This window comes from Phoxinus phoxinus (assembly GCF_949152265.1).
Source record: "Phoxinus phoxinus genome assembly, chromosome: 1".
Taxonomy (NCBI): Eukaryota; Metazoa; Chordata; class Actinopteri; order Cypriniformes; family Leuciscidae; genus Phoxinus; species Phoxinus phoxinus.
Window position 1 is genome coordinate 21,404,968 of NC_136876.1, and position 27,139 is coordinate 21,432,106.

The 27,139-nt window shown below is 38.5% G+C and overlaps 1 protein-coding gene and 1 long non-coding RNA gene across 2 annotated transcripts in view; one reads left to right on the forward strand and one right to left on the reverse strand.

Annotated features, from left to right (window-relative positions):
* Positions 1–26,287, forward strand: part of LOC307010611 — a 57,725-nt gene extending 31,438 nt beyond the window's left edge. Inside the window, exon 4 of the long non-coding RNA XR_013800227.1 lies at positions 26,161–26,287. This is a non-coding gene — a long non-coding RNA (uncharacterized lncRNA). The remainder of the gene's footprint in view (positions 1–26,160) is intronic.
* The window catches only part of LOC307010557 (sodium channel protein type 4 subunit alpha B-like), a 46,223-nt gene continuing 19,829 nt past the window's right edge, over positions 746–27,139 (reverse strand). Inside the window, 25 exon segments of the mRNA XM_079635344.1 lie at positions 746–2,511; positions 6,915–7,185; positions 8,032–8,136; positions 8,220–8,357; positions 8,488–8,541; positions 8,641–8,922; positions 10,335–10,457; positions 14,226–14,399; positions 14,489–14,643; positions 14,725–14,842; positions 16,367–16,714; positions 17,253–17,609; positions 18,038–18,211; positions 18,319–18,557; positions 18,658–18,862; positions 18,981–19,178; positions 20,148–20,289; positions 20,472–20,535; positions 20,724–20,987; positions 21,092–21,183; positions 23,269–23,397; positions 25,585–25,665; positions 25,902–25,909; positions 25,912–26,031; positions 26,145–26,469. Coding sequence (XP_079491470.1) covers positions 1,277–2,511; positions 6,915–7,185; positions 8,032–8,136; positions 8,220–8,357; positions 8,488–8,541; positions 8,641–8,922; positions 10,335–10,457; positions 14,226–14,399; positions 14,489–14,643; positions 14,725–14,842; positions 16,367–16,714; positions 17,253–17,609; positions 18,038–18,211; positions 18,319–18,557; positions 18,658–18,862; positions 18,981–19,178; positions 20,148–20,289; positions 20,472–20,535; positions 20,724–20,987; positions 21,092–21,183; positions 23,269–23,397; positions 25,585–25,665; positions 25,902–25,909; positions 25,912–26,031; positions 26,145–26,414 — 5,346 coding nt within the window. The 5' untranslated portion in view covers positions 26,415–26,469 and the 3' untranslated portion in view covers positions 746–1,276.

The following is a 27,139-nucleotide window of genomic DNA, read 5'->3' on the forward strand; positions in this document are numbered from 1 at the left end:
TGTGTGTGTGTGTGTGTCTGTGTGTGTGTGTGTGTGTGTGTGTGTGTGTGTGTGTGTGTGTGTGTGTGTGTGTGTATGTGTGTGTGTGTGTGTGTAAAAGGTAGGTAGTTGACTTAAAAGGAAAAATAGCGCTAAATTTAATTTAAAAACACAGTAGAAAACCAATAAAGCCATTCCACTTTATTTTATGCATCTGATTAATTCAATGAAATGTATTTCAGATCACAATGGCAAAGGTGAGAAAGAGAGGGACAGATTGTCAGATGCAGAAAGAAAGGCAGAAGCAGGGAAAGGATAAGTTGTTAAGTAAACCGAACTAGATAATAAGATGTATTATCGGTCTGATGATGTTCAGTTATCCATGTTTCATCCATCCATAACCAAGAAAATTATTAACTAAGATTTAAGAGAGAATCTAAAATAAAATAAGATTTTACTATTCTACATATATCAATGTGATTTTTGGTCTTTTATCATAGATTTTTAAGTGTCCCATATTGGGGACACAACTGTCCCACATTAGGAAAGCTGCAGATTGTCTCAGACGACTTGCAATAAGAGCACTAATATGTCTATAATTTCTCTTATGAATGGGTTATCTGAATTTTCTCTTTTGATTTGATTAGGAAACATACTGGGGTTTTTAAAAAAGTATTGGGTGTGGATTTAATGTTTTGGTTACACATCGCAATATGTTACAGAAGTCTGAAGTGCAGAAAATGTCCCACATTAGGGCAATTCACCCTAACTGTTAGTGCAAAATCAGAGTGATATGTTTATTTTGAACGCTACAGTTTAAAGTAAGTAAAAATTTACCGTAAATATACTACAAAAATGATCTTTAAGTGATCTTCAGGCTAAGACTGTTCTGGCTATCATTGGAAGACATGTGGGGTCTCATTTCCTGTAATTACTCTAAATTACCTTTGAATGATTAGTAATCATTACCATTGACATTTTTTCTTTAAAAAAAAGGTTGTCATTTCAGGTTCTGTGCGTCAAAAATGATTGATGTCTGCACTAAGAGCCCAATCATTTCCAATACCATTAGACAAACAGTTGATGGTCTTCTCAAGGGCAGTACTGAGAGGAGCCATCGATTGCATCAATAATACTGATTACAACTCTTAGCCATTCACAAAGAATCTTCACCTTACTAACTCAATGAATTTCTTTCATACTTGCTGTTGTGTGCCGAAGTATAACTAAGTCTCCTGAAGGGTCTTAGTATTGTTGGACTTTCCAAAGGTTGAGTGTACACCATGGCTTGAACCTGCTACACAATTGACTCCTTCAAGTTTTTCGCAGCACTTGAGGAGTCAGGAACGGGAAAAGGGGCAGAGTGCAAGACCACGTCGCTCTGAACCTTCACTGGGGGGCGCTTAGCCCCATGCTGTGTTTCCCCATGTTGAGAGAAAGAGAAACCCACAGGATTGTTGTCCTCAATGGCTTGATTTCCATAAAGATACCTCATTTTGTTAGCGATCATCCCTTCGTTCTCCGGAGCCTCTTCTCGTCTCTTCGAGTCTGTCTTCTCTCTGTACATATACGAAGCGTGTTTGAGGCAGCGTTTGAGGACGTGTGAGCGGTAGGCTTTTTGGATGGTCGAAGCAGCCACTTCTTCTTGCTTACGTCTGAGAGTGCTGGTGATGGGCTCGTACGAAACCTTTGAGGGGTTGTTTGCCATGAACTTCTCCTCCATAGTTCCTTTCATGGCATCCATCTGGCCAGAATCACCCAGCACCTCTGTAGTGAGGGCCAGGAGGATGTCCAGACAGTGGATCTTATCACCAGGGACCATGGGAAGGTCCATTGTGATCAACTTCAATGTATTTGGTTTTGGGATTCTCAAGGGGTCTTTTAGCGTGTCGCAGAATTCAGACAGTCTACTATAAGCGATGAACTGAGAAGCAGAGGGGTCAAATTTCTCCCAGGTTTCATAGAACATCTCGAAGTCGTCCTCGCACAAGGGGTCGCCGCTTTCTTCTGTCGCTACGTTGAAATTTTCCAGGATAATGGCTATGTACATGTTGACCACGACGAGGAACGACATGACAATGTAGCTGCAGAAGAAGACGATGCCCACCGCGGGGCTCCCACAGTTTCCTCGAACATGCGTTCCCGGGTGCTCCACATTCGGGTCACAGTTTGGTGGAGTGTCGAGAATAGGAGACAACAGTCCATCCCAGCCGGCAGACGTTGTGATCATGAACAAGCATATGATACTGTTCCCCAAGGTCTCGAAATTAAACATGTCATCGATGCCTGCTTCTTTTTTCACATACGCAAAGTTGGACATGCCAAATATGGAGAAAATGAACATGATTAAGAATAAAAGGAGGCCAATGTTGAAGAGGGCAGGTAGCGACATCATCAGCGCAAACAGTAACGTCCTGATTCCTTTCGCACCACGGATGAGACGCAGGACACGGCCGATTCTGGCCAGTCGGATGACTCGGAACAGCGTAGGTGACACAAAGTACTTCTCGATGAGGTCTGCCAGCAAAAGACCTGTGAGACGACAAAGATTTAACATGGAAGTATTATGGTCAATTATAATCAATTAGATAATTATATAATTTAATCTACAATAATCTAATCTAAAATTATATAATCTAGGTGCTCCTGTTGATTTAATGCTTTTCAAAAACAATCATGGCATTTTCAAGCCTCTAAAAATGTCATGTACATCAAGTCAAAAGTAATAGCACCCTGAATATGAGTTTGAGTGTAATATTTTGATAATTGTTTTTTTAAAGAAATAATAAATAAATTATATATATATATATATATATATGACCGCTAATGTAATAAAATGTAATACAAATTTATATATATACACGTTTTTGGGAAGTTACACCACATGACATTTTTCAATCTGAACTAACTTTGTCTTGTCATAAAAAAGTAAAGTTAATAGGTTTATAGACCTCGACACAGTCATGTCTTCCCTATGATATCTTTTTTTGTTTTTCACATGACTTATGGCGCTATTCCATACACAGTACCAACTCGCCTCGCCTCAACTCGCCTTTTTTTGGTTTTCCACTGTGTAAAAGTTTAAAAGCTACCGGTACCTGTTTCCAGATACTTTTTTTCGTATCACCTTCAGCGAGGTTCTGAGCGAGCTGAGGCGATTCTAAAATGTGAGATGAAACACGGCAGACTGCTGATTGGTAAGAGAGAATCGTCACTATTCACTGCGTCATCATTGCACGCGCCAGACGGAGTATCCTGAATAACCCCGACATTTTTAAATAGTTTGGCCAGAGATTGCATGATATACCCATTATAGGTCAGAGCCATAGAGAAAAAGAGTTGCGACACTCCCATAGACCTCCGTTGTAAAAAATGGCGGCGCTTTTAACCGCCTACTTCCGGGATTTGAAGATCGGATTAGTTCCAAACACTGTCATTTGTGCGTTGAACCCCATTCACTTACATTGCTGCGCGTCGAGTTGTTCCAGAGGTAACTTGCTGGAATATCGACCTCTTTTGAATTGTCTATATTGTTTCAGAGGCCCTTTGCGATGCTTATACTGGTCTTCATTTGTACATGCACAGCGTAATTATTTATATTTTATTTTGGTTGTTTCAACCAATTTTCTAGCATTTCCTGCTTGCTAGTTAGCTAGCGCGACTTCGCCAGCTGTGAGGATAGCATTTAATTAGTTCGGTAATGAATCGCTACCACCAGCAACTTTTATTTAATTTAATTTTTGGGATTTACCGTACTAACTTTTAATTTGTTGTCTTGAGTGAAGCGGCTTGTGAGAACAATGCTGGACCTCTAGATTGTTATGGCCATCACCAGTCCTGTCTGTTTCATTGTTCACACACATTAACACAAGCACACATTTTTGTTGTCTGTCATTGTTTAATAAAACATATTTTATTTGAAAACCTTCATTTGTATCAGTGAAATTCGTTTTTAATCTATCTGTTATAGTTTTGATAATATGTGTATGGCTTAATCTTAAAATTATATTTTTAGTCTTAACATGATCATGTTTCACGTTGTGGTCCTGGGGGTGGCCACTTTCATCAGAAGAAGTGAGCTAGCTTCTAAGCGAATACTGAACGGACCGCCACGGCAGACCTCTTTGCGTGATCACAAAGGTAGGCTAATGGCTGAATCGGAATTTATAAGCAAAATCACGGGAATCAATAGCCTAATACAGCCCAGTTGTGCTAAAATATCATGAGACGTCCATCATCAGATGAATGTTATGGAAAAGTTAAGTTAGAGCCGCTAAAGCCAATGCTACTACCCATGCGAACATGGACACTAAGCTTTTCCCTCCAAAAATATGGAGCATCGCTATGACGACCAGGTACTATTGTGGAGGTACTATCTGCAATGGAAAACGGAGCGAAAAGTGAGTCGAGTTGAGCTGGTACTGGTAATGGAAAAGCGCCTTTAGACATAACTGTGTGAATAAGCAGTGAAGCAGTTCTCTTTCATAGGTTCACTCAATGCTGCGTAGCTTAAGACGCAGTGGGAATGCCCTCTGGGTGTGCCGATTGTCTGAAGCCCATATAGAATCACGCCAATACATTGGCTGATGGTGCGGGCGCCGCTTCGATGCTCTTACGTCGTCATATTATATTGGCGCGCGCCATCTCAGATTTCTCTGCCTTCATGAAGCGGCCATTCTAGCCCTCTGTTCTCGTTTTTTCTGGCCCAAATATTCGGATTTTAGCATCAGCATTCTTCATCTGCACTTCAGCGACTGCGAATAGTAGAATTCAGTTTTCCTTGCGGTGAAGTGCCATGGAGTTTCATTGTTGCCTGCCGCTGTGTGCTCGCTTTATTGCGAGTGAAGGACCTCACAGTAAGTGTGTTAAATGTTTGGGCTTTTCGCATGCGCGCGAGGCTGTTCTAGGTTTGTCAAAATGTACATTTTGTGACAATCTATTTCTCAAAACCTTCCGCTCCAGGCTCGCGGTTTTTGAGAAGGAGTCATCCGCCTCCCCTCGTCGCACTCCCGAGACCGCAGAGGCCTCGCGGGGATCCGCGAGCTGGGGTTTGGATGTAGAGCTCGAGGGTATGGAGTGAGCAGACGGGCCTCGCCCTTTCTCTCTCTCCCGAGCATGCGTGTGGCGTCCTGCCAGTCGAGTTTTGTCATGATTATTTATGCCCTAGCCCGGAAGTGCGCGAGGCGGTTTCTTTCGGGCTGGAGGATGTGATTTACACTGCAGCGTCCGACTCTGAGGATTTCGGGTCTGTTCTAGTTGATGCTGTTACTGAAGTCAACGGGATCCTGGCCGTATTGAGATTAGATGGTGGACCTGCACCTGGACTCATCCATGACGCATCCCTGAAGTGCCAGCCGGCGTGATGACTCCGACCTCCAACCAGACGGAAATGGAAAAATACTCTAAATGTTCTGATCCAATTTGATTTGTAATGCTGCCTGAATCATAATCATACACTGTTCGCTCGATGACCCGACTGAGCCTGGTTTCTCCCAAGGTTTTTTTTCTCCATTCTGTCACCTGGTGGAGTTTTGGTTCCTTGCCACTGTTTGCCTTGTATTTTGGCTTGCTTAGTTGGGGACATTTATTATTCAACACTATTGCAACACTATTGGTGATGCAATTTTCTTCTAGAAACAAACTTTGTTGTATTATTTTCATGTTATCACTGTGAAGCTGCTTTGATACAATCTGTATTGTAAAAAGCACTATATAAAAAAAGATGACTTGACTTGACTTTGCGTATGGCTGACATCCAGGAGACCATTGCAAGTGTGCGAGAGCCCTATCCACGAGAAGGCTGTATTCCTCCAAGTGGAGGGTTGATAGTGTTCGACACGCGCTATGGATCCAGTCAGCTGCCCGGTGGGTTCAGTGCTGGAGTTCCTACAGGAGAAGTTTGCTTCTGGAGCGGCCGCTACCACTCTGAAAGTATACGTTGCTGCCATTGCAGCTCATAAAGAGTCAGATGAGATCCCCCTGGGTAAACTAAGGCTAGTCTTAACATTTATGCGCGGGGTTAGGCGCCTAAAACCAGCACGCTCCCATGGAATTCCCTCTTGGGACCTGTCAGTCGTCCTGGAGGGCTTAACGGAGGCTCCCTTTGAGTATTTGGAGTCAGCTCCGGAGCGGATTCTGACTCTCAAGGTTACTATTTTATTAGCTTTGACTTCTTTGAAGCGGGTTGGGGATTTGCAAGCTCATTCTGTTAGCAAGACATGTATGGACTTCGCTTCTGGTCTGGTCAAGGTGACTTTAAGACCAAGGCCAGGATATCAACCTTCACTCTTTCCATCCTCCTCCTTTTGTTTCTGAGGAGGACGGGAAGCTTCATTTGCTCTGCCCTGTCCGAGCGTTGAAGTTCTATGTAGATCACTCGGTTGGAGACAATCTATCCAGCTCTTGGTTCCCACTGTGTCTTAAGCTAAGCAGCGTTGAGTGAACCTATGAAAGAGAACGTCTCGGGTTACTGGTGTAACCTATGTTCTCTGAATAGGGAACGAGACGCTGCATTCACTGCCAAGCTCCTCGCGCTGCTGACAAGCGTCAAGGCGGCGCCCGCACTATCAGCCAATGATTTGGCGTGATTCTATATGGGCTTCTGACAATCGGCACACCTATTCAGAGAACATCGGTTACACCAGTAACCCGAGGCGTTTTGTTGAAGTATTCTATGTTTTTGTAAGGTATAATAATAAAGGATTATGCCAAATTACCTACTGTACTAAGGTTTCATTTTTTACAAATTAAAAATCCTTTAATGAGGCATTTTTCTTTATTATGACATTAAAATTAATTTTAATTAAAAAAATGCTCATCATAGAAAATTAATTCAGTTTAATTTAAAAGAATATATAGGACAACAAATTAGTATCTATTAAAACATTTTCTACATCATGATTGCTTAGTGATTACTATGAATAAATCAGCCTTACCCGAGATTGAAAGAATGACCACCACAAAATCAAAAATGTTCCACCCAACGGAGAAGTAGTGATAGCGCAGGGCGATGATCTTGAGAGTGCACTCCCCGGTGAAGAGCACGATGAAGATAAAGTTGATCAAGAACAGAATATTTTCCATCTCCAAACTCTGGTCATCCGTCTCCACCATCATGGTCACCATGTTCAGGCAGATCATGACCATAATGAAGATGTCAAAAAATTGCTTGGTGACCAGGTCGAATACCAAGCCTTGGAAGCAGTTCTTCAAACATCAGATATATCCAGGCAGCATATGTGGGAGAAGAGCATCCCGAGGAGGAGAAGATGCAGTTAGTACTTTAAAAATAATATCAGATTCAACCCTAGTGAAAAAAACCCTATGCCAAAATGTATTTAAAATACATTTATTTCATACTAAGAATACTACGATTCCATTAACATATTTACTGACATATCGACGCTTACTGACATAAATATTGCAATTAAAATACTTATTTATTGCACAATTTTTCTTAATATTAATCAATCAATCAATCAATCAAATTTTATTTGTAGAGTGCCTTACAACAGCCAAAAGGTGCACAAGGCACTTTCCAGTAAAACATAAAAAGTCAACAATATGTAAAAACATAAATGTACGTAAAAATAGCAGTCGAGTCAGAGGCTACGTATTAAAAGCTTGTCTGAATAGATGTGTTTTCAGCTGTGATTTAAAAACACTCAACAAATCATCACTGTATAATATGTGTCTTTAAATGCAAGATATTTAAAGTCCCTAAAGAATACTTTCAATAGTTCCACTTTAGCACAATCAAATATACTTAAGTATATCTTTAATTGGAACTCTCAGCAATATTTCTGGATAACTAAAGTACATCAAGTGCAAAATTAGTTGTTCCAATTTAGTAGACTATTAAACTATCAATTTAGTATACCAAAAGTACAATCGCAGGGTATTTTTATTAAGTACATAAATATGTAAATGTATTTGTAGTATACTTAGCATAAAATAAATGTATTTCAAATACATTTTGGTACATTTATTTTTCACTATGGAAGTCTATTCATTTTAAGGATTCATCTGAGAAAAATGTTGTATGTATATTACCGTAGGCCTTGGAATCGGTTTCTGTGGCTTTTTGGAGCCAAGTTTCTTCATGGCATTGTAGTATTTTTTCTGCTCTTCTGTCATGAAGATGTCTGTTCCTCCTAAGTATAGGCAAAGAGACAATTATTCCAGAGCATAAAGTGTTTTAGTGTCGCTACAGATGAAGACGACCCATTGCCGACACTTATCTTTGCCTTTTGTTGGTTGAAATTGTCAATGATGACACCAATGAATAGATTGAGGGTGAAGAAAGAGCCAAAAATGATGAAGATCACAAAGAAAATGTACATGTAGAGATTTGACTCATATTCTGGCTGATCCTCCACCTGCACGGAGAACACTGTTAAGGAATCGAACACGTTTTGTAGGAAAACAATATTGCGCATTCGAATTTGAATCATGTGGGGTCACACATATGAGATGATTCTCTTAGTTAATGGTTAAAATCAACATTACGTCACGGGAATCCACAGCACTATACATGATGTCCATCCATCCTTTAAATGTTGCCTGGAAAGCAAAGTGTATTTTTAAGCGTAGTTGTCATTGCAGATCAGTGCACATCTGTTTACGGAGGGCAGACATTTGACGACTAATATCAATGCTCACCACTTGCAGTAAGGAGAGGTAGCCCATGCCTACGTTATCGAAGTTGACCTTCATATTCCTCCATCGCACATCTGATCCATTTTCCATGAGCATAAAGCATTCAGTCTTATTGTTGACCACACTGGTATGGATAATTGACTCGGATGTTGCGTTGAAGCAGTAGAAGAATTTTCCAGCAAAAAGGTTGACTCCCATGATGCTGAAGATGAGCCAAAAGATTAGGCACACCAGGAGAACGTTGAAGATGGAGGGGATGGCCCCCACCAGGGCATTCACCACCACCTGTGCATATTGACAGCGTGAGAGCCTGGAACCCAACCTTAAACCGTTAACTTTTTTTTTTTTCAACTTGAAAATGATTCATAGTTTTTAGTCATGTTACTGATGTGGACATGTGGCTGGTAAAACTACCATAGAACTGCAACACAGACTTTTTCTAACCACGAATATTTAGATCACATCTCAAAAGAAGAAAAACAAAAACATGTGAACAAAATGCAAGTTTTGGGCATTTATGGTCCATATACAGTACATCACCTGCTGCTGTGTTTCAATAACTAAAACAACGAGACGTTCTAAAATGCTTAACGTGAAAAGTGGCTTTATGTGTTCAAGTGACATTAAAAGATCAAATTCAGTATAAACTTTATTTATGATGCATATTATATACAGGGGAGCAGATGAGCCCAGAATATGAACGTCACATGAAAGCTATAAATAAGATAAATAGAATTGGGTAGCACTTTATTTTACAATCCTGGGGCCGGTTGCACCAGCTGTGCACAAGATACAACTTAGCCTAGTTTTGATGTAAATGGACACTATGTTACAACTTGCACACTACTAAATATTCTACTTATACTCTATGTATAAACTAAATATTTACGGAAGCCTCCGTTCAGGAGTAACGGTTGGAATAAAATAGCAGACAGACTGAACTGCATCAATGCTCTTGTTTTACCCGACAGACTCAATTCTTTAGACTGTGATAATGCTGACATCTACACTCACTTACATTTTAAGAGAAATTTTGTTTCAAATACAGTTTCTGAATGTTATTTAGCCTACATATAAAACACTTATGTTTTATGATTAAGTGGAATCATATTTAATGTAAACTTATTTTTACCATTAGTTACGTGAGACAAAAGAAGTTAGAATGAAGGTAAACTGAAATTCACAGCATGTAAACAACTTCAGCTCACGTATTTGAAGGCTACTATTGGAATATTGAGGTTAAACGTCATATTATGAGACTATAGATTACTTTACGGACAGCTTATGACCTTCTAGCTACATTCTGCCTTAAGAACAAATGGTGCAAATGAATAACGTACAGAGTTAGTTACAAACTAGCTAGTAGTTACTAAGCCTCAACTGTGGACTTTGCATTCCAATTAAGAAAGAACTTACAAACGACTGCCTGAACTTACAACCCTACCCTGTTTCTCATGTACATACTATGTACTTATTGTAGTAATACCACTAACTGGGTAATAACTAAGTACTAACTGTGAACCTACCCCTAAACATAACCCTATCCCATGTTGTTACCTTACATTACTACTGTAAAATAAAGTGTAGCCAAGAAATGTGAGGAATAGTAGAACTAATAATATTATGGACTGCTAATTAATGAATCCAGTTAAGATGAAGGTGGAAGCAGAAAACTTACTACACACACACACACTTACCCTCATTCCTTCAAACCTGGAGAGAGCTCGAAGAGGTCTTAGCGCTCTCAAAGTCCTGAGAGACTTAATGGCCCCCAGTTCAGAGTAGCCTAAGATATTTGCAGTCAAACTGATCAGGGACACCTGAAAAAAGAATAATTAAAATAAAGTATATTACTAAGTATAAGTATAAAGTATATCAATGGTTATTCTCACATCAATAACACATCTTGAAGCCCTAATTCTCAAAATACTGAATTAACCCTTCTGTTGTCTTTAAATACATATCACTTACCAAATTACCTGATCCATTGTTGGTAAATAATATGCATTTAAATATCACATAAATATGACATTGTTAAGAATATCTGAAAGCACATTTTCTCGTTTTCTAAGAAAATGGCTAAATATTTTTAGCCTGGGTTTCCCCATGCTGCCTTGTGCGCAGCGCGATTTTATTCACGCTGCCAGGCCGCCTGGATTCCATGGATCAGATTTTGCCTCAGCGAGGGGACCAGTCACAGAACGGGAAGGGAGCAGCCAGACGATGACGACGTCTATGCGACACAACTAGGGATGCAACGATACCATTTTTTCAGAACCGATCCGATCCGATACCAAACATTCTGAGTATCGACCGATACCGATACCAATCCGATACCATGGCAGTTTTTTTCTTTTTAATCAAGTAGAATTTCTATAACTGTGTGTTGAACTGATAATCACTCTTTTGTGTGTTAAACACAATCTACTTAATACATACAACTTCATTATAAAGAAAAACAACAAATCAAAAAAAATATGATCATAATTTATGACAGAAATGCTATTATAAACTAGATTAGTGGATAATTCAGCAGTAAAATTTAGTCTAGAAAAATCACAAGTGCACAATAATTGTATTAAATCTGACCATGAAAAAACATTTAGTGGGGAACAAATATGAGACAATAAGTGTAACACTAAATCTGGTAAAACGTTACACATTGCTCTTTGTATTGTTGTAAAATACATTCATGAAAAACAAGATAACAAAAATCAAAAAGATTAATTATTTTATATATAGCCTAGGCCTACTATAAAATTGAGACATGTTTTAAATGTATATCACAGCGGTTTAATGAGGCAGCAACATGATGGATAGTACAGAACTAGAAAGGCTATTAATAATCGTTCATTGCGTCGCTGTATTATGATATGAAAGGCTCCAGTACAGTGCGGCACAAAATGCTTATGCGCATCCCGAGCGCAGAATGATGCGCTTGAAGCAACACGAGTCACAGCGCACAGCGCTTTGAGTCCGCATTGAATAGTTCAAATCACAAAGGAAAGACATATTGATGCGTAGTGTATTATACAGTATCTATCTATCTATGTAATAGTTTAGTAAGCATTTTATTTTAACAGTTTTAAATTTCAGTTACTGTGCGCGTGAAGAACAATTATATAATGCTCTGACTGCAGTGTTAAGACAACAGGTGTTCTGACGGAACATCATACCCATCAGAATGGGATACCTTCGGTTAATGCGCATGCGCAGCAGTACAATTTGTGGAATTGCGCATGCGTTACATTTAAACCATAATTTCAGCATACCTAAGATTACAAGCGGTAAGTGTTTGTGTATTATATCGCATAATATATACACATTACCTAATTGAAGGGTATGCTGTTTTGATAGCCCCTGGTTTAATAAAAATACAGTTAATAAAGGGGTATGCTATGTTGATAGCCCCTTGTTTAATAAAAATACAGTTTCTACATGGGTATCAAAACAGCATACCCCTGTAGAAACTCTATTTTTATTAAACCAGGGGCTTTAAAACAGCATACCCCTTTATAAACTGTATTTTTATTAAACCAGGGGCTATCAAAACAGCATACCCTTCACAAACACTGTATGCTTTTTTGATAAAGTAGGCTAAATTGACAGAACCCGCTATAAAACTCAACTTCCGGTATGCTATTCTGACAAAGTATGCTATATCGACAGAACACCGGTAGAAAGTAGTTACGGTACAGCAATAAAGTCCAGCAAGATAAAGTTGTTTAATGCAAAACCATGGACCTTTATCTACAGATCAAGTATAATTATAGTAACTTTGAATCATCTTGGAGAGAGTTTTTCATCGTGTTGACTGTCGTAACCGAACGCGACGCGCTGTCAGATGCTGAATGGAGAATGACTGACAGCCGCAGCGGAGGGAAAAGTGTACGTGATCTTGAATTTAATGACTTAAATATTCATTTCTATCTCACATTATACTATATAATGGCTTCCGAACACTTATAATATAGTGCAGGACAACTTTATGGTGCTTTATAATGTTTTTGTGCCTTTTGTGGGGCTTAACAATAGCACAGAATAGTATACGCACAATATCGGATTTGGATCGGCCTCGTTAGACCGATACCCGATCCGGCAAAAATGGCAGTATCGGAGCCGATACCGATACTGAATATCGGATCGATGCATCCCTAGACACAACGAAGCAGTTTGTTTATATCAACATGTGCACTGCAGATTTACCTTCTACCCTCATCTTTGTCTCTCTTGCAAAAACGGAAATAGTCGCTGAACACCATAGTGTACACATAAATCTATGACCCATCGTCTTCTTCCTCGTCTAATTTCTGTCGCTCTACATACGTCATCTGGTATAATTGAAACGGTTGGCTATGAGCTACGTACAGGCGCATTTGATAGACATTCGTAGCGCCCAATAAACGATTCTGGGCATTCGTAAACCACGCCTCAAATACGAGAAAATGAACATGAGGTCTGACGTTAGCCAGGCTAAAATATTTTACAGATTTTCTTAAAAACAAGAAAATTTACTTTCAGATATTCTTGACAATATCATGTGGGCTGGGTAAAATATAGATTTTTCGATAATTGAGATCTTCATTTGAATGATCTCAGTTGCGATTCTTAAAATCCCAACATTGATCTTTTACTCTTTCAATTTTCAGCGGCTGTTAAAAAGTTTTTTTTTTTACAGAGCTGTCCATCCTGCTGATGTTAATGCGTTCTGAGGAACTGACTTTGTTGATAATCTTTAAAAAAATTATTAAGCACTACATAATGAAAAATATAATATTTTCATTAAATAGTACTTCGTGGCTACTAATTCTTCAACACCACAACGAAATAAAACATACTTTACCTGAGTTGTGAATATGTGTTCACAGTCTATAGTAGTGGTCTAATGGTTAGAAAGTTAGACTGGTAACTCAATGGTTGCGGGTTCGATTTTCAGTACCGGCAGGAAATTACTGTTATTGATGTGCAAGGTGTCCACGATTTGTGTGTGTGTGTGTGTGTGTGTGTGTGTGTGTGTGTGTGTGTGTGTGTGTGTGTGTTCACTACTCCTAATGTGTGTATGCACTAACTTGGATGGGTTAAATGCAGAGGACTATGGGTTACCATACTTGGCCTTCACGTGTCAGTATATTGAATGGGATGCAATAAAAAGGCAAATAAAATAACATGACATGTCTTTATATTGACTTGCCCACACAGGCTGTGCTCCTAAACAGTTGTAGTACTGCAACAAATTGTTTTATATAAGTGGAGAGAAATGGATTTGTTGTGAAATATTGACTACTCCAGTCACAATAATATAATTTAATATTGAAATAGACATGAACCAAAATGTAGCTTTAAGATGTACAGCATCCATTTACCAATAGCAGAATAATGCAGAAGCTGTTATAAAATATTAGATATTACAGAAATAAACTGTAACTTAACTGTACATTAAGAATTCATTAATGTATAATGGCTTTCAGTGCAGGTCAAATTTGACTCAAGGATCACAGATAGATGTTTCTTATGAAGGTAAAACAATAGTGTGAATTTTATTTGTACTAATAACATGACATTTTCAAGTGGGATGAACTAATACTTACATCAACGATGAGAAAGTCCAGCCAACACCATGCGTTTGTGAAATAGACCTTGAAACCATAGGCTACCCATTTCAGAAGCATCTCAATGACAAACACATAGGTGAAAACCTGATCTGCATATTCAAGGATGATTTTAATCATTCTCCGTTGTTCAATGTATATGTCCTCAAATGCCTGATTTAAAAAAAGCATACATATAAAACATTTTTTAATTCAGTGGACTCTGGTTAAACAAATAAAAAATGGTTTATTGATTGACTCACCAAAGCTCCACTGCTGAGGAGAATCATGAAGATAATGAAGGTTTCAAAATAGCTGTGCTCCACAATGGCGTAGCAGGCTTTACGTAAGTTCCACCATGCCTTCCTTTTACCCTGGCTAACGTCAAGCTCCAAGAAAGGACATCGTCTGATGCAGTCTGGGAACGCAGACAAACCAATATGTTAATAACAAGAATATAACTCAATATACTACACATAGTCATTTGTTGATGTCTCACTCTCTGTGTAGCAGTCCTCAGGGAAGGTGGAATCCTCTTCTTCCACCACTTCTAATTCTTCTACCTCAGGAGGTTTGTCCACAGTGCTGCAGGTTGACGATTCATCTCCATAGTTCTTCTGTACAGATAAAAAAACTGCAGGTTAATTCCCTAGGTTGAATATAACTTTTACAACTTTTTTTTTTTTTTTTTTTTACAAACAAATGAATATCCTCTGTGTCTGGAAACCGACAAAAAGGTGTCTCAAATTCAAGTAAAAATTGGATTCGGCAGGTAAAGCCGCACTCACATTAGACTTTAAGCATGCAACATTTCTACGGACATATGGATATCTGCAATTTTCGTAATATGGCGTCACACTCTGAAACATCTTTTTTTTTTTACATTTACTTTCATGCATTTGGCAGATGCTTTTATCCAAAGCAACTTACTTTGAATATGTAGGTATACAATATCAGTTAATGCATGCCCTGGGAATCAGACCAATGACAGTGGCATTGCTAGCGCCATGTTATACTGTTTGAGCTACAGGATTCCTGCATATTTAAAGTTTGCGTTCTATTAATTCAGCTAAGAGGTCACTCTGTGACATACTGATCTTCTGTTGCTCACGCATCTTCATGTGATCGGAGTTCACCAAACTTGAACTTTGGAATTTGCATGAGTTTGCGTTTCCTGTCTCCTGCGTTGGCATGCATATGAATGGAAGTCAATAGAATGAACAATCTAGTGTGATCTAGTGGTTAAGGCTGGATTGTACTAAAGAGCAAATCAAAGATATTTTAACTGTCAACTCAAGCAAACATCATTATTTGCTAATTATCTTGTGCAGTTTGACAAAAACGCAAGGAAAATGGCTTAAAATATATGAACAAAAATATAATTAAAAAAAATAACGGTAGGGGACATTTTATTTTCAATTTACCCATGTCTGGTAGGTGTGTTCAAAGTAACTAATGTGACTATAAGTTCCAAGATTAGGCTTTATGAAGAAAAAACTAACATAAGATCATGTTTCAGTTACCTTACAGATCTTATTCGACTGTTCACACGAGACTAAAGTACAACTTTGCTTTCGTGTTCCCTCTCTCTGACACATAGCTGGTTGTGAAATGCAGGGCTGTGCGACACATGAGGGCATGACATATGAACTGTGTTACCTGATCCAGTGGCATGCCAACAATCAGTTGCCTAATGAGTTAGAGCCAGCGCGCTTAAACAAACCAAATATTAAATAAAATGTATGACTTGAATTGGTAAGACTGGATTGGTAATTGGTAGGGATTGATTTTAGAAAGTTTATAGGCATGGATGTGCTTTATGCTGGTTCTTCTTCAGGATGTTGTTCAGCAAGGTACTGTAACTAATCATGCTTTGCCGGTGCTCTTTCCCACGCCCCGTCACCGTGCCACATGATCTCTGCCATTCCTCAGACATACTCTCTAAACAAGATGACCCATGGGGCTCCAGATGGACTTTGCAGGTGTCACATTATTTGGGACACATGTCTAGGTGTCAAAAGGTGTTGATGGACGGATGTCAGTGACACTCTGGCGACCGGTTTTGTATTTGTGTGAACTTTCACATTAGATTTTAGGAACACAACTATCTTTTAAAGAATTTTTCACTGAACAAAACTCACTTTAGAATTGTTATCGACGCCGCCTTTGTCTTCATCCTCAGAAGAGCTGTTGCCATCCTCATAATCCGATTCACCATTGGCTATAGGCACTTTGATAACGGACAGACTGGAATTCATGGTGGCCATTTTAGAATCTCCCTCTTTGTTTACGTTCGCACCCTCTTCCTTTGGCATCAGGCCCAGACATTGTCTTGCATGTCCGATAACGAAGGCCTTTACCCAGTCAATGCCTCTTGTCATTCTAGAAATGGCAATCTGCAGATTGTTCATCTCCCCATCATCATCAGACGCTGACAGGTTGTCCCCGCTGAAGGAACTGAGCAGCAGAGCCAGGAAGAGATTCAACACCTTCAGGAAGAGAATGAGAAAAACTATAATAATGCAAAAGATGAAATACAATGACATACCAAATTTGGGATGGGGATATGTAGCTTATGAGGCCATTCAAGAATGCAATAGTATGGATATATTTGACTTCTGCTCAACTGATATTTCACTTATTGAATATCTCAAATAGGTGACTGAAACATGTATAATACAGTACACTGCAACAGAAAGCATTCTTTTATGGATAATTTTAAAGATATTTTAAATATAAGGACTATTTTATGTAATCTCAGCTGCCTTTTGGTGCCAAAATCAACAACTAGACCAGGTCCATATTTCTTTCTTTTTTTTCTGTCCCCTCATATCTCTGATTAGAATCTACTGCATGAAATGTAAATGCTTTCCAAATAGGTATAGAAATGTTTTAGTTCTTGGGATTCAAAACAAAATCAATATATCTGTCTACTGTATCTATCTATCTATCTATCTATCTATCTATCTATCTATCTATCTATCTATCTATCTATCTATCTATCTAAGATGGAGTTAATCTACTCACCACTAGGTTTCCTATAACCATGACCATCATGAAGACAACGATGCACATGCCTTGGTCAGCCACCTCCATGCAGTCCCACATTGTTTCGATCCATTCCCCACATAGAATACGAAAGATGATGAGGAATGAGTGAAAGAAATCTGTCATGTGCCAGCGAGGGAGCTCACAATCCACTGAGATCTTACACACACAGTCCTTGTAGCTCTTTCCGAAAAGCTGCATCCCCACCACAGCAAAGATGAAGACAATAATGGCCAGGACAAGGGTCAGGTTTCCAAGAGCACCCACAGAATCACCGATGATCCTTATCAGCATGTTTAGGGTTGGCCAAGACTTTGCTAGCTTGAACACACGCATCTGCAACCAACAGAGTCATGATTTGAATAGAGAGATTAGTCCTGAAATTCTGAACAGTGCGATTAAACACATTTGTACATAAAATGTATTTAAGTTTATTATAGTTATTTATGACAATGCAAAAGCAATAATGGTACAAAAAATAATGTTAGAAAATAATTATATTTCAAATAAATGCTGTTCTTTTGAACTTTCTATTAATCAGGGAGTCCTGGAAAAAAATGCATCATGGTTTCCACAAAAAAAGAAAATGCACAGAAAACAGTTTTGAGCATCAAATCATCATATTATAATAATTTCTGAAGGATCATGTGACACTGAAGACTGGAGTAATGATGCTGAAAATGTAGCTTTGCCATCACAAGAATAAATATTTTTTTTTATTAAAATCAAAATAGCAATATATTTTACAATCATGTTTCACCTACCAGACGGAAGGACCTTAGCACAGACAAGCCCTCAACATCGGCTAAGAACAACTCCACGAGGCTCATGGTTACAATTATGCTGTCAAAAATGTTCCAGCCAACCTGAAAGTAATTATAAGGGTCCAGTGCAATAAGTTTTAGCACCATTTCTGCTGCGAAGATACCTGTGAAAACCTGCATGGGATAGAACACAACATGATGTGTTGGCAAAACATATTCTCAAAAGATATACAGTATAAGTTTTTAATACACATTTAACATTGATATGTAGATGTACTTACCAGGTTTCCCACCGACAACATGTTTTCAAAACTCTCAGTCATGGGATAGTGCTCCATAGCCATGAACATTGTGTTGAGCACAATGCAGATGGTGATGCCCAGATCCACAAAAGGGTCCATTACAAATAGGTAGACGATCTTCTTAAATTTCACCCATGGAGAGCAGCAATTCCATTTCAGGAATATGTCAGCAAACTTGTACCAGCAGGGAGGACAAGCCCTTTGATTATCTTCCAGCTCTGTTAATTAAAGTATATATATATATATACATATGATTTGTATATCATAATATATCATTTGTATTATTTAATTGTTCTGGAACTCACCATTAACACTTACCATCTAAAGCATTGTCTGTAGCATTCACTGCACTCACTTTTCTCATCTGAGAGTCAGGGACTTGATTCATGCTACCTTTGGATCCATTCGATTTAGAAAGGGGTTTCAGTGCGATCCCATCATAGTCGCTCTGAATTTGGTCATCATCACCTTTCTTTTTGCTGGATAGTGATGTCTTGCTGCCATTTACCACCCCGTTCTTCTGCTGCTTGACAAATAAAAACATCAGATAAAATCAGAACTAACAATAAGTATTTTTTCAAAACAAATGATCCAATGCTCAGGCTACGCTGGTTAAGCTGTTATGTTACCACATGACAAACCTCAGCTTGTTTCTTGAGCTGCTCCAGGATTTTTGCATACTCTTCCTCCTTTTCTTTAGCTTCTGCAAAGGTGGCTTCATTCTGTTCAGCATATGCCATGGCCACCACAGCCAGAATCAGATTGATGAGGTAGAACGAACCCAAGAAGATGATGACTACAAAGAAGATCATATACGTCTTCCCTGCTGCACGGAGCGTCTGAAACATTTAAGACACTTTTCAGTGGTGCTTTTTTGCACACATATGGCTTTTTATGCTTCATTTATATTCATATTGCTCAAAAGCAGAACAAAATGGTTATTTCTATAAAACATTAACATGCATCGAAAGGTTTGGGGTCGGTAAGAATTTTTATAACATTTTAGAATTTTTTTGGAAACCATGACATTTTTCAAGATTCTTTGCTAAGTTCAAAAGAGCAGCATTTATTTGTTCTTATTATTGTTAATTCAGTGGCAGTAACAGTAACAGTAGTGCACCTAAAACAAGCATTCACCTCAAGTTAAAGGGATGGTTCGGAGTAAAATCAACCTAGGGTCCTTTGCACCATGACCTCGAACCAAACATCGAGCCATGACCTTGTCGACACTTCGGAAAAAATAATAATTTGCCGTTACACTACATCCTTATGCATCACTTTCTGCCAGGACTTTATGTGCTTTTCCCAAATTTCGACGTCCGGGTTAGCAGTAGCATGAGCCGTCAGGCAAGTGTTATTTAAATAAGCTCCTGATGTACTTACAAACTTTGTAAGTACAAAACCTATTTGTACTACTGTAGAAGTTTGGTACCATTCCGGGCATTATTAGTGGGGTAATTTACGAGATGCAACCTTGGTTCCATTAGCGCCTGCACTAAGCCATTCGGCTGATATCTCTAAATAAACTCTAACTTTAATAATGTTCGACCAAGGGAAAAAAGGCTTCTGGTGGAGTGTTTGGCTCGATGTCATAGTGCAAAGGACTCTAGGATGATTTTACTCCGAACCATCCCTTTAAGATGTGTTTATTACTGGAATGAATTGTAATTGTACAATCTTAACCTTTCGTTATGGATTGATTCATGTCATTTTGTTAATCCTATTAACTATTATAATAGTATGGCATTGTATTATCACATGCAAGAAGGTGATGAACAAAGTGACTTTAACAGAATGCATATACACACCAACTGGAACAAGTTCTCCCAGAAGTCTTGAGTCATTAGCCGGAAAAGGGATAAGAAAGCCCATGCAAAGGTGTCATAACTAGTGTAGCCATAATTTGGGTTTCGGCCAGCTTTCAGGCATACGAACCCCTCAGGGCACCTCCTGTGAACAGCAACCGTGAACGGGTCATTTAACATAAATACATTCAGTTTGCTTAAAACCACTCTCAATAAAGTTTGAATACATTTTTTTGACATTTCTCCCTGATAGTATTGCAAAACACCAATTCAAAGTTGCTTATTTAGATGATTGCTTAAGGTAAATATCATATTTGAAATATATACCCTGCATCAGAGCTGTTCCCACAGAGTAAAGCATCCATATGGCCAGGTACATAGTAGTAGTTTTCTATGGAAAGGGAATGGAGATCTGTTTACTTAAGTGTTAAATGACTGTAACTGCAGTGCATGACAAGTTCTCATTCATTTTGAGCAACTTCATCTGTATCCAAACCCATTTGTAATAATTCCTACTATGTGCAGCAATTGCAGTCTACATTTGTGACTTATTACTTCAGTAATATGATGTGAAGTCACCTTCTCTTTCAATATATTCCTTGTAGTTGAAAAAGCTATAGGCAGCTTCAGTGCCATTGACGTCTGTGTGATTGAAGAGCATGGTCAGGTTGTCAGTGTAGTTCCAGCCAAGTGGAGGCCATTTGACACATTTTTGCCGCAAATTTCCCATGAACAGTTGCAGGCCAATGAGAGCAAACACGCTGAGACAGAAGACGGTGAGGATCATGACATCCGCCAGTTTCTTCACCGACTGAATCAGGGCGCCAACAATGGTTTTTAGACCTGAAATTTGTAGTTGAACAAAATCTCGGCTGATGCATTCCCAAACTGTACAAAACATTTTCATTTCAAGTGAGTTGCCATGTTAAATGACATGCTGTATTTACCTGGAATTACAGTAATTGTTTTCAGGGCGCGAAGAACACGGAAAGTCCTCAGAGCGGATACATTCCCCAAGTCCACAAACTCTGTGACGTACCTGTGGATGAAGTAAAAAGACTAACAATGCTTATTATTTTAAAACCTCACTACAACTATACCACTGACGTTCAACTTATTAATATTAATAGTTTTAAATATTACTACATAATACATAATAATACAAAAATTGTAATACATTTTATAATTTTGGCTTTTTACCAAAGATCGACTATTGTTTTGGTGTTTTTCTAATAATAAAAAATAACCAAAGGTAAAATAAATATTTAGTAGAGCACTACATTAAATAGACTATGCAATTAAATGGATGGACAATGTTATTTCTGAATAATAACAACAGGTTCTAACATGTTTGCCTCAATCTGGATATTTCTGTACATCTGGTCTTGGGGAATGAACATGATTTATGTTGTACCAATCGACATTGATTAAGTATACAGTACTTTCTGCTTTGATAGTAAGTTGTGACACAATGTTAACGTGTTAATGTGTTGTATTAGCTCATTTAATTTATTACATTTAACAAGCAACAAAAATTTACTGTTTTGTACAATGAACTACATCCCACCTATTAAATCATTAATCAAAAACCAAAACCTCTTTTTTTGGTGGATAAAAATGTGAAAATGTGCAAAAACTTTAAGTCCTTTTGAAGTATTTATGGCTCAAGAAAGTGTACATTCAAATCTCTTTTATCGACATGACCTTTAAGCATATTTTTGTAGAGTCAGTTTTGCAGAGTCTTCTGAGGAGTGTTGAAATTGCTGGGGTAAGAGATATGTTCAGTGTAGACTATATTTAGCTTGAGTGCAACAGTCGATCACAGAAGCCAAATGGCATCATTATGTGTATACTATGGACCAATAGCAAGTGAGATGCCTGTTGGGTAGTTGGATCACAGCATCGAATTATGATGTCTGTGAACTTCAGGCGACTGATTTTATGTGAAAGTAGTACAGGAGCCACGAGAAACACATTATACAGTAACTAAAGTACTGTGAGAAAGCATTGAGAGAAATAAGCATTGGTGAAATGTATTGTTTTAAAATAGTCCTGATTCCTGTTGCTCATTCAGTAGAGCTGGTGCTAACAGTGCCAAGGTCATGGGTTCAATTGGCAGGGACTATTAAAAAATGTTTACTTTGAATGCAACGTAAGTCGCTTTGGATAAAAGCTGGCAAATGCATAGAGGTAAAGCTAAAAACTAAAATAAGCTTCAATAGGAAGCTAAAATATTCATCAACAACCTGTTGTGTTCATACACTTTATATATTGAAGATTCACTTGACTAGACTTTAGGGGAAATACACAAGAAATAACATTATTCAGTTTTTCTGATAACATACAGTACATGACTATATACATACCTATATACATATAAAATACTTTTAGCTATTAGTAACAAGTAGTACTATATATAACAGCAGATGGAATCATAGAGGGAATAATAATAACTGTCTATCAGGACAGTATCGGGACCACAAAAGTTCTTGTACACCTTCAGAACTACAATCAAACCGCAGCCTTTTAATGTTCTGAGGAGGGCTAAAGTGTGAAGTTGCTAAAAATAGGCCTGGTAAGTGATCTCGCTTTACAAGTGGATAAACATTTTCATTCAGCCAGGCTGTGATTGTAAAGGGTGGTGAGGGTGGACCTTGGGGAGGCGTATGGAGAAGCTGAGGAGGGCTGTCTACAGAGGACCAGGCCATGCAAGCAGCCTCATTACACTTTTGGTGTAACACTTTTGTAAACACACTGACCTTTGACCTCTCACATCTGAGTGGGTATTTTCACAATGCCTTTGTGTCTAATGGTTTGTGTCTAATGTGGTTGCCACATACCCTGACTGAGCAAAAACTGATTCGTCGCACACTATGCTGACTATTTGGAATGGCATCTGATTACGGAAACTACTGTTAAAAATAAAGCTGTAAATGGTTCCAGTCCTCTTCTGAACAAACCATTTGCATTTAACCACAACACTAATTGAAGGATTTATAGTGCAACATTTTGGATCTCACAAACATTTTTCATCAATAAATGTAGAGCCATAACAAATGTTTGCACTGGCTTGTTTAGCCACTGATTTTACATTCAGGTAATATTCATTCACAGTCATACTTACGCCATGCTGATGACCATGAAATCCAGCCAATTCCACGGGTCTCGTAGGAATGTGAAATGACCCTTGCAGAAGCCTCTGGACAGCACCTTTACCAATGCCTCAAAGGTATAGATGCCAGTAAAAACGTACCTACGAAGAACCAAATTGCACAATAAACATACAATCAAGGTCTATAAATGTGTCTCCACTTTAGGTTTTAGGTCAGCTCATTTTGTGTGAATTTTATTTCTGTCAGGACTACTATCGTCAAATACGATTGAAAATTAGCATACAGTTTGGATAGGCGGTATGGTTCTGTTCTGGGCAAGAACTCCCTAGGCTAGGCTGCATGGATAAGAGCAGGGAGAGCAGCAATAACCCGCCTTAGGGTAAACAGAACAGAACCAACATGAAAGTATGCAGATATCATTCATTCAAGATTACAAGTACAACATAATTCGAGAATTTATTCTAATTCAAGTGGAATCAGAATGCCAAATCCTGACTTACGAGAGGAGGAGCTGGGGATGCAGGAGGGTAATTAGCTCCTGAGAATAATACTGAAGGAGCTTATATATGTATACAGTGATGTGCGTCGTATTCCTATAGGTAGACGTGGATCAGCTGAGTCAGCTGATGCAAGCTTGACTAACGTGACCTGCCAGAACTGAAGCTACGCTTGATTTTATTTCAAGACCATTACAGAATGTCTCAAAGGTAGGGTAGGCAATTTCAGAGAGGCTAGATACAGCAAGCTAGCTTTGAAAGCATAAGATCCCACCCTCCCTTCAAAGCGTCTCCAAAACACGCCTCCTTCAAAACACATGGTGGCAGGGGCTCAGTGGTTCATGTAAGTTGTCTACAAACCGGAAGGTTGGTGGTTCAATCCCCGGTCCCACCTGACCAAGTGTCAAGGTGCAAGACACCTAACCCCAGCTGCTCCTGATGAGCTGGATGGCGCCTTGCATGGCTGACACCATCGTCGGTGTGTGAATGGGTGAATGTGAGGCAATAAGTAAAGCGCTTTGATGGCCATTGGGTCTGTGAAAGCGCTATATAAATGCAGCCCATTTACATGAAGGCATACAGCCAGAGCAGAGTCTACAAAGCGTCACATGAGACGGTGTTAAATTACCACATGTCTCAAATAACATAACTTTACAATAATAATGAACGTTAACAACTTAATTAAAGAGCACTGACTTGTACCACCTGACTGTTGAATTAATTTCGCCATTTATAGTGTGGCCATCGAAATGCATAAATCCGAGGACGTGAACATCTGAGTTGCCATCTCTTAATTACGGTAATTACGACATGGAGTAAAAGCAGCATAAGCTCGTTGTTTTGGTTCAGGAGAAACTGTAAAAGGTGGCTGCTGTTTGTTTACGGCGCTTGGTGACTGTCTGTGTACAACTCTGCACTACCTTTTAAAACGCGCTGATGACGTGTGATGTTTACGCGAGCAGCTGTGCAGAGGTACGGAAATACATACAGTATGTTGACAGGCAGGTGTATCATTGCATTCGGACCAAATGCAGTGAGTGAACAAAAACTTTTGGTCCTGAGACTTCCACAGAAGATATATGAATATATATATATATATATACCTAGACCACCTCTATTATTGATTGCTATCAGGATGTGAAGAGAGATTCAACCAATATAACAAAAGTGTTTATGAAAAACATTGCCTACCCAACCTGTAAGTTCCAATTCCTGCATTTAAATTAAATTTGAATTGAAGTACCAAACAGGACGCAGAACTGCAATTTAAATGCAAGGAAGTAGAATTAAAATTAACTGATGTTCAATGAAAATTATATAACTAATTTGACTGACCGATAGAACAATAGATAAACAGAACAACAGACAGATAGATAGATAGACAGACAGACAGACAGACAGACAGACAGATAGATACCGTGGATGGATGGATGGAAGGATGGATGGATGGATGGATGGATGGATGGATGGATGGATGGATGGATGGATGGATGGATGGATGGATGGATGGATGGATGGATGGATGGATGGATGGATGGATGGATGGATGGATGGATGGATGGATGGATGGATGGATGGATGGATGGATGGATGGATGGATGGATGGATGGATGGATGGATGGATGGATGGATGGATGGATGGATGGATGGATGGATGGATAGATAGATAGATAGATAGATAGATAGATAGATAGATAGATAGATAGATAGATAGATAGATAGATAGATAGATAGATAGATAGATAGATAGATAGATAGATAGATAGATATGGTGGGGTTGTGTATTTGAGGGATGTTGGATAGATTTTGTAGAAATGTTGCAACACTTACTCTACTGTTTTGCTCCAGGATGGAGGGTTACTCAGTGTCATGAAAGCACAGTTTGATAAGATGGTTAACATGATGAACAAGCTAAACAATTTGTTGAGAGTCAAGGAGAACTCAGAAGGTATGATTTGTGCCTCTAAACTAAATAAAAACTCTTGTCTCTGAGCATTACACAAACCTAAGATGTCAACTTAAAACATGGAAATCAAAGAACAGATGGAGAACATTGTTAATATACTGTATATATTATATATAAACCTGTATATACTATATATATATATATATCTGTATAATTACTATTTCCATGGGTTATATTGAACATAAAGGATATGAATGTATGAGTATTCTTATGGCTACTCGTCGAACAGGGTTGAAGGGACTTAGAATGTAGCAGGCAGGTTCAGCATTGAATCTGAATATTGTTTTCCCTTTGGTGACCACGATGAAAGTCTGAAAAACAGAAAAAGCGACAGACCACCTCTTGTGGAGTAACTATTATTCTGACAAGCCAGACCTGTAAAATATTGTTGACATCACTTTGGTATTTTTCTTTTGTCACTGACTTTTTGTGCTTTGTAGAATGGATCCAACTCTTCAATAGGAACATTGAGGAGCTTTGCTGGAGGGTCTCCATAGATGAACGGCAAGGACTTTCCTGCTTCCAAATCACTGCTGGGTTTGGGCAGATCTTCTTCAGCCACCTCGATATTCTGGGCCTTCATCTGTTCCTGCTCGGCGGCTTCTTCTGCCATCCGCCGCTCGATCTCGGCGAGCGACTCCAAAGTGAAGGGGCGGAAGACATCGATGCCAGTGTGAGGGAGTAGGCGTGCCATCTTGACATTCTGCTGAAGAAGGGCTGCCACCACTTCGGGGTCTCTCAATTGTGCCCTGCAGGGAAAGAGGAAGGTGGTACATTAAAATAAGGTGTGGTACATTTGTTAACCCTCTCTGAAAGTCATCACATGAGCTATATGAGACCGTCTGTAATTTCTTGTACAACATTATTCATATTCAGTCATGCTAAACAAGTATTTAACAATTAATTACATTTCTGTCAATTAAAAAAAAAGAAATTATGAAATTACTTATAATATATTATAATTTATTTTATAAATAGCATTGTCATCACATCTTAGTTTTCTGTAAACATAAAAAGTTTTTGTACGTCTCAGAGTTAGAAATATAACAGGATATTTGGAAATAGTTTAAATAATAAGTTAAATAAAGTGAGATTTTATACACTAGCATTTTAAAGTTTGTGTCAGTAAGAAATCACTGACCAAAATTGATCAAATTGACACTAAAGATATCTACATATACACAATCCTTCAGAAATCATTCTAATATGCATTATCAATGTTGGATTGATCCAGGATTCTTTGATGAATGAAAAGTAAAAAAAGCATTTATTTAAAATATAAATATTTTGTAACAATATACACTATACCGTTCAAAAGTTTGGGGTCAGTAATTTTTTTCTTTCTTTTTTTTTTCTTGAAAGAAATTAATATTTTTCAATATGTGTTCAATTAACAAGAAGTGATAGTAAAGATTTATA